Genomic DNA, 19,238 nt, shown 5'->3' on the forward strand with positions numbered 1-19,238 from the left:
TTGTTAGAAAGGGAAATGGCAAGGTGACAGTAGAATATGCAGGTTCAAAGAGAGAGGATGGAAATGGGGAGGTCATGTAAGTTGGGAGACCCATAGCTTATAGTAGTATTTTAAGAGAAGGAAAACTTGAAGTTTTATTTTACAGGATCATATAAATATCATGTACATATTTATAATTACAAGGAGTAATAAGATGATCAGAGATGCCAGATACAGGAAAAAATAAGACATCTATGAAGAAAATGATAAGGATACATTTGGGTCTGAAATTAGAATAATGAGATTTCATCACCCAACGGTAATGTCAGCAGCGCCAGGTAATAGAAAACCATGAAATAGTGTCAAAGAGAAGTAGAGTGCCTAGCAACAAGTTCTGATTGTCATCAGGTTACTATTGCTGGGGGGGATTTTTCTCTAGGTACAAAGTTGTAGAATACAGTTTGCCATTTTTTTAAATCCATGATGGGTCTGATTTGTTTTTCCCTTTGAAAGTTCAAAGCATTGGCCTGCTTTGAAATTGTGACTACCCAAATCCCCAGTTAACACAGCATGTGACTTTTTTTTTTTTTTTTTTTTTAGGGGATAAGCCAGGTACCTTTTGTATCTACCTCCTCTCCTCCACAAGGATGAGGTAACAAAGCAATATATCTTAGCTGCAAAAAGTCTGGTTTGAAAGTAGGCTACTAAATCGGTGTGCTGTGTGATATTGGGGGCATATAGATCTTTATAACAGTATAAAATAATTTTGATGCTTTCTTTACAAATTAATTTACTTTTTTGAATGTGTTGAATACTTTTTGTGTCACCTCATTTCTTTTGGGTTTTCTTCACATAGACATTTCATTGGGGTTTTTACCTTTATCTAAGCTCTTGATGGATCTGTTTTGTGCCTAATAATAAAGAACAGTTTTAGGCTTTATGTCTAATTTTATTATTCTAATGTTTTCTAACTTTTTAAATTATGCTTACGTGAAGTTTTCGTTTTTATTCTACATATTATAACAATATAAGTATTTGGTTTGGAAATTGTCATATGTAGAAAATAATAATAGAATGAAACTACTTCCCATCCCTTCTAGTTCATCACCCAACTCCAAAACATAACCAACTCCTAGCCAGTTTTTCATACAGCCTCTGTATTGGTTTCCTAGGGCTGCCTTAAGAAAGTACCACAAACTGGGTGGCTTAAAACAACAGAAGTTCATTCTCTCACAGTTATGGAAGCTAAAAGTCTGAAATTAAGTTATTGGCATTGGTTCCTCCTGAGAATTGTGAGGGAGCATCAGTTCTGTGCCTCTCTTCCAGCCTGTTGTGGTGACAGGAAATCCATGGCATTCGTTGGATTATGGATTTATCACCCCAGTCTCTGCTTTTTGGCCCCACTGTTCTTTCATTGCCTCTGTGTCCTCAAGTGGCCATCTTCTTATAAGGACCAGTCATATTCAGTTAGAGGCCTGTCCTACCCCAGTGTGACCTCATCTTAACTAATTATATCTGCAGTGACCCTTTTTCCAAATAAGGTCACATTCTGAGTTACTGGGGTTATTAGGACTTCACATACCTTTTTTCAGGGACACAGTTCAACACATAGTAATCTCCCCGCCTTCATGTTCTTACCACATGCAAAATACTTTTATTTCATCCTATCATCTCTCAAAGTCTTAATTGATTCTAGCATCAACTCTTAAATTCAGAATTTTATCTAAGTATTAATAATCTCAATGAGATTGTTCCAAATCTCATTCTGAATCATGTAAATCAGATGTGGGTGAAATTCTGGGTATGGTCAATCCTGAGGCAAAATTCCTTTCCATCTGTGACCCTGTGAAATATAGGAAAGGTGTCTGCTTCTAAGATACAGTGGTAGGATAGGTGTAGTATAGATAGTCCCATTTTAAAAGGGAGAAGTTAGAAGGCAAAAAGGGGTAACTGGACTAAAGCAAAGCAGGTTTGTAACTCAACAGGACAGTTTTTAGGTTCTAAGATTGAGAATAATTCTGTGTGGCTTGATGCTCTGTCCTCTGAGCCCATTGGGGTGGCCTTGCCCCTTGGTCGTCTTCTAATGATACTATAAGTTTAGGTGGAAGGCCAGAGTATTAGGGGTTTTTTTTGGAGGGGAGGGAGGGAGAGAGAGAAGCGGGGTTCACCCAAAGCGGGGCTCACCCTAAGGGACTCAAACTCATGAACTGCGAGAGCATGACCTGAGGTGAAATCAAGAATCAGACGCTTAACTGACTGAGCCACCCAGGAGCCCTGGAGTATTAGGTTCTTTGCTTTCACAGTGTTTGTGTTCCACCCCCAGCGTTTAGCTGTATCTGTTCACCAGTGCCACAGAGGGTGGTTTCTTTACCACACTTTTAAGTCCCAAGTTTGTTCTGCTTGCTGTGTGACAGGCCAGTGAGTCAAGAGGCAAGATGTGGATGTAGAGAAGAGACTTGATACTGAACGCCAGCAGACCAAAGAGATGGCAGACTGTTGTCCCAAAGAGCCAGTTCCTCAGCTAGAGATTTGAGCTTCTTTTATGTTTTTTTTATTAAAAAAAAATTTTTTTTTTCAACGTTTTTATTTATTTTTGGGACAGAGAGAGACAGAGCATGAACGGGGGAGGGGCAGAGAGAGAGGGAGACACAGAATCGGAAACAGGCTCCAGGCTCTGAGCCATCCGCCCAGAGCCCGACGCGGGGCTCGGACTCACGGACTGCGAGATCGTGACCTGGCTGAGGTCAGACGCTTAACCGACTGCGCCACCCAGGCGCCCCTGAGCTTCTTTTATGTTAAGAAGAGGGGGAAAGTGGGAGGGAGTTGGAGTCAAAAGGCGACTGATACCTGTAGACATCAAGGAAGGTCAAGTAACTTCATTGTTCTTGGTCAGTTTGTTGTTGTGTATAGGAATCTGGTCATGTTGTTCCTGTAAATCTTAAACACAGCATAGTCATTTATGTACTTCCTTATCTCCTCTGTCTCCTCGGGTGAGGTAGATTTTGGATTTTAAAAAGCAGTTTTTTTCAAATCTTAGCTGTAACATTCCTATGTGCAGGGCTAAGCAGAAGTTTCTGTTTTAGGTCATGGCAGCAAGGGAAATAGAAACAATATTGAGTCAGACACGCTAAGTTTCTTCCTGGTATGCTTTTGTTTCTCCCTTAGTGTTAGATTGCCGTTGTTTGTTATTTGATGTTTTGGGCTTGGGATTTCTCTGTTGTTTTGGTCCACCCTCTCTCTTTGGTAGGCCCTGTATGTCTGGGCCTCACAGTTTCACCATTCCGTTCCTCCTCACCATGGCAGACTTATATTTGTGTCTTTGGAAAGACTTGTGAGGAAGAGAACTTTCTGCTTCTACCCCCAGCACTAGAAGACCTCTTAATTTTATTACTAACAGGGTTGGGAATTTGGGTTTGAGAATTTTTCCTGCCCCTTGCCTAGGTGTAAAGAGTTTTTCCTTTGTATTCCTAGTCATGGTGGGCCTTACCCATGTCTTGGATGTGACAGGGCTTGCTCCAGTCCCCCAGATGCTTTTGAAAGGAGTGTTTGGGTGAGAGGTAGGATTTCATATCTTACCATCACTGTGAGTGAGTGAGAACTCTTTCATCAGTGGTTCTAGTGGTTCTGCAGTATCATATTAGCCCTCAATCAGCCTTTAACAACAATGTATTAAAATTTTAGCTGATTTCTTCTTACATGCATGTCTTTCTCCATGTCTTCCCTTTCTTGCTGTATCAGTGGTGGAGAGTCTGAACATTTTGTGCTTCTTAGGAAGTTGGGGGAAGAATATGTCTTCCCTTGGATTTCAGGCTACTTGGTTGCCTCACAACAGCACATCTTTCAGTTACAAGAAGAGCTGTATTTTTGTAGTTTAAGTGGCTTGTTCAAGTTGTATTTGGAGTGATGCTTTCAGCTACTGCTTAGGTGGGGTTGGAATTTGGCCCCAGAATCCTTTTAATATGAGGCCTGTTTCTTTAATTTAAAAAATTAGGTTCAAAGGGCTGTGTGTCCCGAGCCTCCTGGTACTGTCATGGCAGATTTGCTGAAGAAGACCCTTGGCCTTGTGGGATTGGCTGTATGTGAGAGTCCACACGAGAGGTTAAGAATATTGGACACAAAGATTCTTGACGTTCTTGAGCAAATTCCTAAAAATGCAGCATATAGGAAATATACAGAACAGATTACAAATGTGTTTGTATGTGTATGGTTACAGTGGAATCAGATGTTAAGCAGTTAGACCAACTTCAGGGTGGGCAACTGGAAGAGGTGACTCTTCAAGCTGAAAATGAATTAAGTCTGGCAGGAAAAATGATATAATGAAAACCATGGGAGCCTTTAGTGGAAGAGCCTCCTGCCAACCAGTGGAAATGGCCAATGTAATCATCATTAAATGACTAGTGTATTGATGGGAAACTGATGTAATTAAATGTTCTGTCATACTAAAAAATAAATAAATAGTTCGGTTAAAATACTACTTTTCTAAAACAGGGAAAACTTTTTAGGCTATGAATTTGCCTCTTGAGTATAGCTTTATTCACATACTTGACATTTTATTTAGATATGATTTTGTTTGGGAACAATTTTTCAATAATCCTCAGTTATTTTGCATATTTTCTTCTTAATCTAATAGCTAATATTTAAAAATTATCAAAATATTAGGGTGCTAGTATGGCTCAGTTGGTTGAGCATCCGACTCTTGGTTTCAGCCCAGGTCATTTAAAAAAATAAAATAGTCAAATTACTTTTTTCTACTTTTTTCTACTTTGATTCATGTGTCTTGGGGCTATGTATATGTATATACACACATTTACGCTTATAATTGTATCTTCCTGATGGATTGACTTTTATCGTTATAAAATATTCCTCTTTATCTTTAGTAATGTTTTGTTTCAAGAGTCTATTTTTTTTCTTTTTGTTTTTTGTTTTTGTCCGATATAATGATAGCTACTCCAGCCATCTTATACTTGCTCTTTGCGTACTATATCTTTTTTTTTTTTTTTTTATCTTTTTAACTTACTTGTACTATCAAATCTAAAGTATTCCTCTTGCAGACAGTGTATGGAACTTTCTTTTTTTAAATCTGGTCTATTAGTCTCTGCCTTTTGATTGGAATATATTCACATTCAATGCTATCATTAATATGGTTGGTTTTATGCCTGCCATTTTACTTTTTGTTTGCATTGTCTTATGGCTGCTTTGGTCCTCTCTTTTTCTTTTATAGTACCTTCTTTTACCTTAAGTGGATATTTTCTAGTGTACCTTTTTCATTCCTTTCATGATTTTTAAATTATATTTTTTGGGGTTATTTTCTTAGTGGTTGCTCTAGGGTTTGCAATATTTATCTTATCAGAATCTACTTAACTCCAGTAAGATATAGAAAATTCATTCCTATATGTCTCCTTTCCTTTCCCCCTTTTGTGCTATTAGTAGAGATATTATGTTTGTATAAACTACAAACAATAATATATTGTTAAAATTATTGCTCTGTTAGGGCACCTGGGTGGCTTGGTCAGTTGAGTGTCTGACTCTTGATTTCAGCCCAGGTCATAATCCCAGGATTGTGGGATCGAGTCCCCCTTCGGGTTCCATGCTGAGTGTGGAGCTTGCTTGGGATATTCATATTCATATTCATATTCATATTCATATTCATATTCATATTCATATTCATATTCATTCTCTCCCTCCCCCTCCCCCTCCCCCTCCCCCTCCCCCTCTCCCTCTCCCTCTCTCAATTTCTCCCTTCTTCCTGCCCCTGCCCCTCCCCTGCTTGTGTGCTCTGAGTCTCTTTCTCAAATTAAAACATAATGATTGCTCTATATAGTCTTTTTTAAAATACACATTAAAAAAAATATTTATTTTGAGAGAGAGAGAGTGGGTGGGAGTCAGAGAGAGAGAGAGGAAGACAGAATTGCAAGCAGGCTCTGACAGTGCAGAGCCTGACACGGGTCTTGAACCCATGAACCATGAGATCATGACCTGAGCTGTAATCTAGAGTTGGACACTTAATCATGTGAGCCACTGAGGCCTCCCCTTATCTTTTAAAGCTAAGAGAAGAAGACCACAGATATATTTATATAGTGTGTGTGTGTTGCTAGATACCATTTGCCATTTGTGTTTCTCTTCATTTCTTCATGCGGGTTCAAGTTACCATCTGGTGTTACTTTCTTACTCCAATATATCTTTATTCCCACCCTCTTTAATTGTGTTGTCATTGTGAAATATATTACATTTCTCTGTTATAGGCCCAACAATACAATTTATGGGCATTGTTTTATGCTTTTGCCTTTTGAATTAAGAGAAGAATGAGAAATATTTAATCATACTGTCTTTTATCTTTTTCTGTATAATTACCTTTGTTAGAGCCTTTTATGTGTGTTTATTAATTGGCCTGTTAGATTTATTTTTTAAAGATTGCAGCTCTATTGAGGTAAAATTGACTGGAGCTCTTAGACTGTGTGTGTGTGTGTGTGTGTGTGTGTGTGTGTGTGTGTGTGTTGTAATTGTTGTGTAGTGTCACTTGATTTTAGCCTAAAGAACTTCCTTTAGTATTTCTTGTTAGTCAGGATTGGAGCAACAAAATATCTGTTTTTGTTTGTTTGGGAATGTCCTTATTGCATCTTTATTTATGCAATATAGTTTTTCTGGATATTGGACTCCTGGTTGATAGTTTTGTTCTTTAAGCTTTTTGAATATCTTATCCTGCTGCCTTCTGCCCTCCATTGTTTCCTTTGAGACTTCAGGTGTTAATTGTATTGTAGTTTTCCTTGCTTATGATGAACCATTTTTCTCTTGTTGCTTTCAAGATATCTTTGTTTGTGTGTTTTGGCTTTGACCAATTTGAGCGTGGATCTCTTAGTGTTTATCAAGATTTTTAGAATTGTAGATTATTGGTTTTAACCAGATTTGAGAAATTTTTAGCCATTATTTCTTTAGATTCAGTTTCTGTCCCTTTCTTTCATCTCTTTGTTTTCTCATACGTATGCTGGTGTACTTAATGGTGTCCCACATTTTTTGGAAATTGTACTTCAGGTAGTATAATCTAAAGAAGTCCCTTCTTCAGATTGTATAATCTTTATTGATCTATTTTTTTTTTAAGTTTATTTATTTTTTAAGTAATTTGTACACCCAGTATGGGGCTCGAACTAATGACCCCAAGATCAAGAGTCACATGTTCTCCCCTCAGCCAGCCAGGCACACCTTTATTGATCTGTTTTTTTTTTTTAATTTTTTTTTAATATTTATTCATTTTTGAAAGGCAGCGAGAGACAGAACGCTAATGGGGGAGGGGCAGAGGGAGAGGGAGACACAGAATCCGAAGCAGGATCCAGGCTCTGAGCTGTCAGCACAGAGCCTGACAAGGGCTCGAACTCACTGACCGAGAGAGATCATGACCTGAGCCAAAGTCGGCCACTTAACCAACTCAGCCACCCAGGCGCCCCATTTATTGATCTGTTTTTAAGTCTGTTGATTGTTTTCTGACTGCCAACTCAAATCTACTGTTGAGCCTCTATAATGAATTTTTTAAACTCAAGTATTTCCATTTGATTGAAGTCTTTGTCTTCCAAGTCTAACATCTGGGTCCCTCCTCAAAGACAGTTTCTAATGTCTACTTTTATTCTTGTGTGTAGGTCACACTGACCTGTTTCTTTGCACGTCTTGTAATTTTTTGTTGAAATGGACATTTTAGATAATATAGTCACTCTGGAGAATGATCCTTCCTTCTTATGGGTCATGTTGTTTGTTTTGTCATTTATTTGTTTAATGACTTGGCTGGACTAATTTTCTTATGTCTGTTTACCCAACAGTGTGTAACTTCAGGTGGCCCTGCTCAAATGTCCTGGGGAAAAAAAAAAAAAAGGCCTGACTTCTTAGGGTTGCCTGTGGATCAACATAAACCACTTACTAGTCAAAGATTGTGTTTAAATTAAGCCCCTTTAGCTAGTTACATTTTCACCCTTTATCACTTAATATGTATGTGATTTAGAGATTATTTTCTAAGGAGATCTGAGGTTCTCTCTGTCGGTTGTTCTCGAACATGTGCAGCCTTAAGCATGCATGCAATCTTTCAGACCATCACGTATGAGTGTGATTTTATTTTCAAGTCTAGATTCGCAGGAGTTGCCTCTGGGTCACAGTAACTTACTTTTCAGCCAGTTTTTGGTCATAGGTTGTACTAAAGCCTTATGACCTTATTGGCTGATGGATCTGTGTGTGGCTTTAGGGAATGCTTTTACATCGGCCTCGAGTCCCACTTGGATTTTTCCTGAGTGGGTGCAACCTAGTTCATGTACATAGCCTTCTATACCCCCAGGGATGAATGTGATCCTAGAAGGGCCCTTATTTCTGGTCTTTCTCTCATTCTCTCTGTTAATTTTCAGGCTGGTTTTACTTGTTTCTATTAGTACCTTGGAGCTACCAGTCCTGTCTTAATTGCTTGCCACCAGAGTGATTGATTGATTGATTGATTGATTATTTTTAATGTTTATTTTTGAGAGAGAAAGAGAGGTAGAGGGACAGAGAGAAAGAGGGAGACACAGAGTCTGAAGCAGGCTCCAGTCTCCGAGCTGTCAGCACAGAGCCTGACGCGGGGCTCGAACTCGTGAGCAGTGAGATCATGACCTGAGCCAAAGTTGGACGCTTAACCAATTAAGCCACCCAGGCGCCCCTCCGCCAGGGTGTTTTTGCCAGTGTCCTTAAGCTTCTCCACATAGTCAGTCCTCTCAGGCAAAGCTGTTGGGCTCTTTGTTCTGAAGATGTTCCATACCCATGTGCCTTTCTGAGACTCTCTACATTACTGCTCTGGAACTGGGGATGGGGATAGCACTCTGCTTCTCCTGAAGAGACACAGGTACTCCAGCAGTGTGCTGGGAGGAAGAAAGGGTATAGTAGCCCCCTGGTTTTCTCAACCCATTTCCTCCTCTCATGGAACTTCCATTCTACTAGCAAAAGGGGGAGGGATGATAATGGCCTCAGGACCCGTGGCCTGTTGTTAGGGTGGGATTCTATGAGTGAGAGCTACCAGCTGTAAGTAGGATGAGAGTCCCTGGAGACTGGTTCTTCTAGGGTAAAACGATAGCTTCAGACTAGGAGCTGAGGGGAGAGGGAGCCTTATCTTCTCGGCCACACCCACCCAGAGGGGAATTTCCATCACAAGAAGCTGTGTGTGTGGTAGGGTGGTGATGGGAGCAGATCATGCCTCAAATTCTAGACTCTCGCTGTTCTTAGTGAGATTCAGTACACTTTTTCAAAAAACAAATTTTCCACTGTTTGCTGCATGTCTTTAGGATAATTTTCAGAGACTCTCTCCCCAGTGCCCTCCAAATCTTGGAAGTGGAGAGGGGATCCATGGAGCTCTCACTCCACCATTCCAGGAGTCTGGAAGTCCTTCTCTCTCTCTCTTTTTAATATTCATAATTTTTAGTTTTATTGAATTGTCAAAAGGTGGTGTCTTTTCACTGTTTTGGAAGTTAACTGAGGGATTCTTTAAGGCCCACTTGCATATTTTCCATGAATTTTGCTATATAAAATGTTACTGTTTCAGTCTGCTCTGTCTTTTCTTTTTTTAATCTTCTTGATCGTTTTTAGGTTAAAAAATGTATGTTACAGTTTCCCATTGTAATTGTTTGATACTTTGTTTTTGTAATTTGAACGGATAGAGATGCTCTTATTCACTGTGTCTGGTTTGGTTTTGTTGTAACTTGGGATTTTACTTGTTAGAGGTATAAAATAATTAAGAATTTTTTAATGTTTATTTTATTTTTGAGAGAGAGAGGGAGACACAGAATCCGAAGCAGGCTCTAGGCTCTGAGCTGTCAGCGAGGAGCCCAATGTGGGGTCCCAACCCACGAATGGTGAGATGGTGACCTGAGCCGAAGTCGGATGCTTAACCGACTGAGCCACCCAGGTGCCCCTACAAAAATTATTTTAGGGACACCTGGGTGGGTTACTCGGTTAAGTGTCTGACTCTTGATTTTGGCTCAGGTCATGATCTCACGGTTTGTGAGTTCGAGCCCCATATCAGTCTCCGCCCTAACAGTGCCAAGCCTGCTTGGAATATTTCTCTCTCTCTCTCTCTCTCTCTCTCTCTCTCTCTCTTCTCCCCTCCCCCCTCCATTCTCCCTCTCTCTTCCTCCATCCCTCCCTTCCTCCCTCTCTCTCTGCCCCTCCCATGTGCTCTCTTTCAAAAATAAAACAATCTTTTAAAAAAAATTTTTAATGTTTATTTAGTTTTAAGAGAGAGAGAGAGAGAGAGAGAGAATGAGCACAAGCAATTGAGGGGCAGAGAGAGGGAGACAGAATCAGAAGCAGGCTCCAGGCTCCAAGCTGTCTGCACAGAGCCCAACGAGGGGCTCAAACCCATGGACCTCAAGATCATGACCTGAGCTGAAGTTGGATGCTTAACCGACTGAGCCACCCAGGCACCCCCAAAAATAAAATAATCTTTAAAAAAAAATTTTTTTTTTCAACGTTTATTTATTTTTGGGACAGAGGGAGACAGAGCATGAACGGGGGAGGGGCAGAGAGAGAGGGAGACACAGAATCGGAAACAGGCTCCAGGCTCTGAGCCATCAGTCCAGAGCCTGACGCGGGGCTCGAACTCACGGACCGCGAGATCGTGACCTGGCTGAAGTCGGACGCTTAACCGACTGCGCCACCCAGGCGCCCCCAAAAATAAAATAATGTTAAAAAAATAATTTCTCTCAGTCTGAATCCTTGTATTTCAACAGAGGAGTTTAAATTAACTTACCTGACTAGATACTAGGCTTTTTTGAGAACTGTGTTCTTGTAAATATTGTTGAATTGTGTTATTCTGGCACCACAGTGCATAATGGGGGAAAGCTCTCTAAGTTTAAAAATATATGTGGTCCCACTGAAGTTGGCTAGCTTATACCTTGTTACTCTTCAGAAATTGGTTTCCTTTTAAAAGTGTTACCGATTTTATGTAGACATTAATTTTTGTATACTCAACTTCTAGTCAGCTGATTAATTTTCTTCATTATACACTGATACTCATAGATTGCCATTTATATAGTTGAGTTGTTCATGAAAAGGTGGTACTGTTCATCAGCTATTTTTACCCGGGAAAAGGACCAGAGATGTAAGTCAAAGTCGGTGGCAGTGTTTATTGGTCAGTGTCTCCTGGGGGCATCTCTGACCTCCTTAGCGAAAATGTCTTCCCCGCAGGCTCAGTCTGTCAGGTTGGCAGGCTGAATGGCAGCTCAAGTAGGATTCTTGTGAAGAGATGAAATGGCCTAAATTTCGCTCATCATCCAGGACCATGCTTCGTCTCTTAGGTCCCAACTCCTGTGTCAAACTCCCGTAGATATGCTTACTTCCAGCAGAGGAAAAGACGAATCTTTTTTTACACTCTTGTTCCAGAAATCAGTTGAATATTGGTGAGGAAGTTTTAAGACCAAGGTGTCGTAGGCTATGTCCTGGCCCCTGGCCTTGGTGCCTGTGAAGATTCTCGCTGCTGTGCAGGGTATTTGAGCCTAAGGAAGACTGGGTCTTTGTGAAGTTCCACTAGTACTGTTTACCTATCCTTGTTTATGTCTGCATGTTGGTAAAAATCAGATTACTGACAGAAAAAAATGAATTCATGTTTTGAAGTAAAGTAGGTTAGACAGTAAACCTAATCTTGACTTCTGAAGATAATTGTAAAACTCATTTTTTTTTTTTTAATGTTTATTTTGAGAGAGAACAAGCAGGGGAGGGGCAGAGAGAGAGAGAGAGAGAGAGAGAGAGAGAGAGAGAGAGAGACAGAATCGAAAGCAGGCTCCAGGCTCTGAGCAGTCAGCACAGAGCCCGACGTGGGGCTCAAACCCACAAGCCATGAGATCATGACCGGAGCTGAAGTCGGCCACTCGACCGACTGAGCCACCCACGTGCCCCTAAGATTCGTTGCTATAAAAACACTTGTAAGGTTTTTGCTTAATTTTGTTTATTTTTTCTATCCTAAGACTTGCTACATTTGTGATGAACAAGGACGAGAAAGCAAAGCAGCTACCGGTGCTTGCATGACATGTAATAAACACGGATGTCGGCAGGCTTTCCACGTGACGTGGTAAGTATGCTTCTGTCGTCGTACCAAACCGAAATTCTTGTGCTTCGTACAAGGAAATACCTTGTAAATTAAAGGCTTAGGTACTCAGATACAGTGAATTTTATTGGGATGATTTCTGTGTTTAGAGTTTCTTCTAATAAAGATGATTCTAATAATTGAATTTACCAGAGCAGACTTTCAATAGGTGGATTCTGGTTCTCATGTTTTATTTAGTTTCATTTTGTTTAAAATATCGGTGTTTGTTACCTAACCTTTGATTTGTTGTTAGGACTGAAAGAGCTGATGTAGGTAAACTTAGTGCGGTGCCTGCAATATTAGTAAGGATTTTAATCAATGATCGTGTTTCTTCACTGCATGTTTGAAGGTGGGGGAGAGGGGGAAAGCAGTCACTGTCATATTCTCAGCATTCTGGTGGCTACTTCTTAAGAAGTTACTTAAGGGGCGCCTGGGTGGCGCAGTCGGTTAAGCGTCCGACTTCAGCCAGGTCACGATCTCACGGTCTGTGAGTTCGAGCCCCGCGTCAGGCTCTGGGCTGATGGCTCATGATGGCTCAGAGCCTGGAGCCTGTTTCCGATTCTGTGTCTCTCTCTCTCTCTCTGACCCTCCCCCGTTCATGCTCTGTTTCTCTCTGTCCCAAAAAATAAATAAACGTTGAAAAAAAAAAATTAAAAAAAAAAAAAAAAAAAGAAGTTACTTAAGATGCTTTTTTGGCATAAAATTTCAAGAGTAAAAATTATCCTAAAATAAAATATTCAACATGATAGACAACAGTTCAAAATTAAAGTTTGGGAATAATCCAAGGACTTGTTACTTTTAGGAAATAGTCTGTATTTAGCAGCCAGTGTAGACACATGCTTTATTTCCTGAGCTTTTAGTGTATGGATTTAAGAAGTCCATTTTAGATTAATTTTGGGGAATGGAAAAGACTTTTGGTTGTATAAATTCTGTTATTAATGAACTTAATTTTTCTAAGATGAAAATTCTTTCTTGAGTAAAGATATATGCTAATACTACTGTAACTTTGGAATGTTAAAAGTGGAAGGCCAAATTGACAAGATAATGATTATAAACTTTAGCACTTTGTGGGTTTTTTTTTTTTTAATTAAAAAAAAAATTTTTTTTAACGTTTATTTATTTTTGAGACAGAGACAGAGCATGAACAGGGGAGGGTCAGGGTCAGAGAGAGAGGGAGACACAGAATCTGAAACGGGCTCCAGGCTCTGAGCTGTCAGCACAGAGCCCGACGCGGGGCTCGAACTCACGGACCGTGAGATCGTGACCTGAGCCGAAGTCGGACGCTTAACCGACTGAGCCACTCAGGCGCCCCTGTGGGTTTTTTTTTTTAAATGAATATCATAACTTTAGGATTCGATTCCATTTCTTCTATTGTTTTTGACTGGAAAACACAGCTTATGTTTATCTTGCCTCCTGTATGGTTCTATGAACTGAAGCATTTCCTTGTAACGGTACGTAATCTGCATCTATGAGGCACATCCCATCCCAAGTCATTTCAGTCCTTTAGAAGCCTGGCCTTTCTGTTAGTACCTGTGATAATAGAGTGAAGAAGTAAAATGGGTGGGGGGTATCTTAAAACAATTTAATGTCTATTTGGTAATGTTAAACATTTATATATATGCATGTTTAAAACATACATAAATCTTCATTCTTACTAGAGGTAGATGGATCAAAAGTTTATTATAAGCTACAAATGTAACTTAAAAAATATGTACTTGAGGGGCTCCTGGGTGGCTCAGTCGGTTGAGCGTCCGACTTCAGCTCAGGTCACGATCTCGCAGTCCGCGAGTTGGGCTCTGGGCTGATGGCTCAGAGCCTGGAGCTTGCTTCCGATTCTGTGTCTCCCTCTCTCTCTGCCCCTCCCCCGTTCATGCTGTGTCTCTCTCTGTCTCAAAAATAAATAAACGTTAAAAAAAAATTAAAAAAAAAATATGTACTTGATCACAGTAAGAATAAAGCTTTACATTTGCCCCTTTACTCTTAGATGTATAAGGTTTAATTACAAACCTTACATGCTTGGAAGTGAGTTTTAATTTATTTATATATACATAACTGTAGTTTGAGATTTAATGTATACATATTATATTTTTATATATATTTTTTGGCTTTTATTTTCAGTGCTCAGTTTGCTGGACTACTTTGTGAAGAAGAAGGTAATGGTGCAGATAATGTCCAATACTGTGGCTACTGTAAATACCATTTTAGCAAGCTGGTAAGAATTTATCTTGAACTTGCAAAATTCTGTTTTATAAAAAAGGCATAATAGCTGTTGCTTTTCTCTTGATTTTTGTGTGAAATTGTTTGCAATTTCATGGTCTCTCCTGGGATTTAAAAGATCTAGTAATTCTTAAAGATTTTGCTTTGCTTTGGTTCATTTATAATGATGAATGTTATAAAATAAGTTCTATTAATTAATAGTAAATGTTAGGATACATTTAATAGAAAAAGCATGTATAAAGAACTCTATAATCTAACTCTGATGATTTTTCTCACTTGTTAATCATCTTTTTTGCTATATTACTATTATTATTTTCATTTTTATTTACTAGGAGATAGTAAAACTGAAACAAAGCTGTTTTGTAACTTCTTAGTTGAAGATGTTGAGAAAAATGTATTTATTTTTATTTTTATTTTTTTTTTTTTTCAACGTTTATTTATTTTTGGGACAGAGAGAAACAGAGCATGAACGGGGAGGGGCAGAGAGAGAGGGAGACACAGAATCGGAAACAGGCTCCAGGCTCTGAGCCATCAGCCCAGAGCCCGACGCGGGGCTCGAACTCACGGACCGCGAGATCGTGACCTGGCTGAAGTCGGACGCTTAACCGACTGCGCCACCCAGGCGCCCCGAGAAAAATGTATTTAAATACAACTTTGGGAATATTTTAGATTTTTGCCAATTTTTACTGTTACATAATAGCATAGATGATTGAGTTGGTAAAATTTGGTTAGTTGTTACATATATTGTGTCCATTTTCCTTTGAAGGATCGATATTTAATGTCCTAAGTGTCTATTTTTTTTAGTCTTCAATGATGACAGATTTGTACACGAAAGTTTAAGTCTTCTTTGTTTTTAATGTCTTGTTTATATTTTTATTAACTTTCCCTTGTGAATGGGGCTATTTTTTTATTCCTTTCTTTTAGGTAAATAGTAAGGGCCTCTTACTCATGAAATCAGCTCATGATTCTCTTCTGGTTCATGCATATAAAATACTTAGATTGTGTAAATATATTGCTTGCTATCAAAAACTTTTATTTTAAGGACAAAGAATATTGAAGTGTTTTAAGACTAATTTTGAGATAGTAAAATTGAAAATTTTGCTTTCTAGATGTTAAAAGCATTTTGGAATCTTAGTTTTCTAAATGGAAGATGATATAGATCAAAATTCAGAAATAATGAAAATGGATTATGAGAGTCTGTAAATTGAATTTTCTCATTGCTAGTTATTGACATGTTGTTGTCCCATTTGCTAGTTAGGGAGGAAAAGTCTAATAATTTAATAAGATTATTTAACCTACATTTGCATAGAATTTGAATGCCTTTCATAGTCATTTTTGTCTAATTTGAACTAGTTATGGTACCACCCAGTTTTAAATACCTCAAATAACTCTCACTGTCATACTTTATTATGAAATTGTTTAAGTATTTTAAACAGAAATGTGCATACTTTTATTAATGCTTTGAGAAATGCATGGGTCCAATGCTGACATTTCCTTTAATTTTTTTCTTAATGAATTGCAGAGACAAGTTTTTAGAAAACTATGCCCTAATACTGAAAGTATGAGATATAAAGGCTTCTTGCTTTTTCTAGTGCGGCAGACAAGTAACTCTTCAAATATTTTCTTTTCTTTTCTTCTAGTCTTGGCATCCTTCCTCAGTATGGCATTCTCTGTTTTGGTTGGAACTCCTTTTCTTTTTTAAAGAAGACAATGAAAAATTATAGTTGATTTCTTTTAAGAGGTGGTTTTGTGATAAAGTGACAAATAAGCTCCTGCTTATTTGAAAATATAATCTATTTTCACACATTTTCATAAATGTACAAAAATATGGCATTAATGTTGAATTTAGGTTTAGATTTTCCTTTATAATGCAATAGACAGCATATAGATGGTGTCTAAACTGGATTATATAGTTTGAAATAGCAAGGTGGTTTTTTTTTTGTTTTGTTTTTTTGTTTTTGTTTTTACTTCAGTAGACATTTTTAAATACTGCACACTTGAATTGGTTTAAGCCTAACAGAAAGATTATTTAAAAATTTTTTATATACATATACATGTATGTATATATATTTTCTTTTTTAGAAAAAGAGCAAACGGGGATCTAATAGGTCATATGATCAAAGTTTAAGTGATTCTTCCTCTCACTCTCAGGATAAACATCATGAGAAAGAGAAAAAAGTAAGTGGATTTGTTGTTGCTATATATGTAGCACATCTACTTAATAGTTTTTTTTCCCCTTTTTTAGATAAAATTAAGTTCTTGATAGCTGGATTGAGACATGGAAATACTGAAAATTTTTGACTAATTGAGAGTACAAATTCAAAGAGTAGGTTTAAAATAATGCCATATTTGTGAATATGTTTGTATGTACCTGTTTCAACTGAAAATTTGAAATACAGCTTGACCGAAAGCATGAGAGAGATTTCTTGCATGTGTTACTGTGGTCATCTTGTGAAATCTTTAGGTGACTTCAGCATTTGTGGCTATACATTATTAACTGACTATTTCACATGTAAGTAAAAATCTCATCATCTTTTTCACTTTATAATGGAACAGTTTTGAAGTTCTGTATATTCTTGACTTTTTCTCCCCCAGTGGTGCTGCTAATGGTTTATTATTATTTTTTTTTTAATGGCCAAATGTAATATCATTTGAGAATATTTTATCTTTTAATAAAGCACTAAAAGCTTGCCTGATACTAATCTGTCTTTTTCTGACTTACCTTTTTTCTGCTTACGTTTTTATTTATTTTAAAGGATAGGATATGAGTAATTTTTAGTGAACTAATAATAAGTACAGTAGAATCATTCGTAGGTTATATTGCCAATATAGGAAAAGGATACTACTGTGAATTGTTTTTAATGAAGTGAGGATAAAAAAGTCATCTTCAATTGGAAAGTAATACTACTCTTAAACATTTGGTATAAACTAGTTTGGAACCTTTTCATGTCTGTAAATTCTTAGGATTTTGGAACAGATTTGATTTGAATTTATGTGTGTGTCTTTTTTTAAGGTAAACATTTTTAAAGCTTAAATTTTTAATTTTGAACTTGGGTTTTCAGTTATGAGTGAAATAATCATTATAACTTTGTATTTGCCTTTATGGCATTTGTTAGGTTTATATATATGTTTTATAGACCTTATAGGCAGCAAGTATACATATTCATCTTGATTTCTTTAATGAGGTGGTTTTGTGATAGTGACAATTATAGGGTTCTATTTTGCTGTCTTGTTTGGATTACTGATGGGAAAATGGCAGATTGGGTTTAATTAGCAGTTTTACTAAGAAGCGCTGTGAGATTTTATGTAAGCTTATTTTAATCCACGAATGAGGGATATAGGTAGGGCTCATTGTAAATTGTGAAGAGGGAAGTCTTACTGATGATATTCTTCTCTTCAGCCATTTCATGAGCATTATCTTGTTTAAAGAAGTGTTTGTGGTATGACCATGTTTATCCTAATATATGCCCGTCATGGTTGTTTTTAATGGTCAGTTATTAAATGTAGTACAGTGTTTAATAAATACTGTGCTAATGACTATATTTATCTTTTTTGTTGTAGGAATGAGATTTTCATTTTATGAGTGTTTTTACAGTTGAATCCTAGGTTAACAACATTGTATTTAGTCAAACTGTTTAGCTATGAATTTTAGCAGTTGGTATTTTCGTTAGTATATGAATACTAGTTGCATTTTGTTTTTGGCATATATAAGATTAGTATAACTTGATTTTGTTGTCAAACTTAAAATCATTTCTACATTTTATTTTGTAATAGTTTTTCTGATAATCTATAAAGGCTAGGAGGTACACATATGTACATTTATTATTGTTGGACGTGGTTGCTTGCCTTGGGAATATTTGGGAAGGGACCTTTTTTGTTATAGTATGATGCTAAATGGTAATACAGCTGTAAAGACTGGGTGTTATAGACTGTATCATCCTCTATCCCTCTTTATCTCTTTTAAGATTTTAATATCTAGTAGGTTTATCTAGTATATTCTTACCCTGTTATAAAATGTTGCATTGAACGGTAGCACTCACAATCCATTCTGATTTTAGAATACTGTATATTGTGAGGTGAATTTTGGTCTTATTCATGAGGTATGTTGGAGTCACTCTCCCTTCGAAATTTTTTATCTACCTTCATACTGGTACATATTTTAAAATCTATTTTAAATATTTTGTATTAAGTTATAACTAAGTGGTCATAAAGAATATTTCATACTGATTGTTGTGCTATCCAGATCCCTTATTTGAAAATGAAATCAACAGTTTATAAATTACCTTTTTATGTAACTATGAGAACATAAAAAAGTGCATAGTTTTTGCTTTTCAGAGAATTTATGTGTGACCCAAGATGTATTAATACTGGTTAGATATTAACTGTGAGAAAGGAAAATTAATAGTGAGTTATAACTTTGAATAAAGGACAGTTTCCATACAAATGGAAAAGTTGGCATATATACGTATTTTTAAAGGAACAAAAGTACGTGTTTGAAATGAATCGAAACTATGTATAGGAGGGGTTTAATTCAGTCATTACACAGTTTGTATCTTTAAGTATTGTTTAAGAAGAATACCCTCTAAGACTATTTTTTTTTTTTTTAATTTTTTTTTTTTTAACGTTTATTTATTTTTGAGACAGGGAGAGACAGCATGAATGGGGGAGGGTCAGAGAGAGAGGGAGACACAGAATCTGAAGCAGGCTCCAGGCCTTGAGCTGTCAGCACAGAGCCTGACGCGGGGCTCGAACTCACGGACCGCGAGATCATGACCTGAGCCGAAGTCGGATGCTTAACCGACTGAGCCACCCAGGCGCCCCTACCCTCTAAGACTATTAATGTTCATTATAAAACAGAATTTTCTTTTAAGCCTAATATTTTTATGTTTACAGAAGTGAGATTGTGGGCCAAGGTTAGGAAATGGAGAAGGTATCAGACATGGCAATACGTGGTTGTATTGTG

The 19,238-nt window shown here is 37.5% G+C and overlaps 1 protein-coding gene and 1 pseudogene across 26 annotated transcripts in view; both read left to right on the forward strand.

Moving 5' to 3' along the window:
* Positions 1 to 19,238, forward strand: part of MLLT10 (MLLT10 histone lysine methyltransferase DOT1L cofactor) — a 242,836-nt gene that overhangs the window by 102,003 nt on the left and 121,595 nt on the right. For 17 of the 26 annotated variants that reach the window (XM_045463953.1, XM_045463957.1, XM_045463956.1 and 14 more), the window contains 3 exons: positions 11,940 to 12,043; positions 14,177 to 14,270; positions 16,358 to 16,453. In XM_045463953.1, the coding sequence (XP_045319909.1) occupies positions 11,940 to 12,043; positions 14,177 to 14,270; positions 16,358 to 16,453 (294 nt within the window). The remainder of the gene's footprint in view (positions 1 to 11,939; positions 12,044 to 14,176; positions 14,271 to 16,357; positions 16,454 to 19,238) is intronic. The other 9 variants (XM_045463960.1, XM_045463965.1, XM_045463970.1 and 6 more) reach the window with 1 other exon arrangement.
* LOC123590624 lies at positions 3,567 to 4,760 on the forward strand (annotated as a pseudogene).

The sequence above is a fragment of the Leopardus geoffroyi genome, chromosome B4, assembly GCF_018350155.1.
Source record: "Leopardus geoffroyi isolate Oge1 chromosome B4, O.geoffroyi_Oge1_pat1.0, whole genome shotgun sequence".
Classification (NCBI taxonomy): domain Eukaryota; kingdom Metazoa; phylum Chordata; class Mammalia; order Carnivora; family Felidae; genus Leopardus; species Leopardus geoffroyi.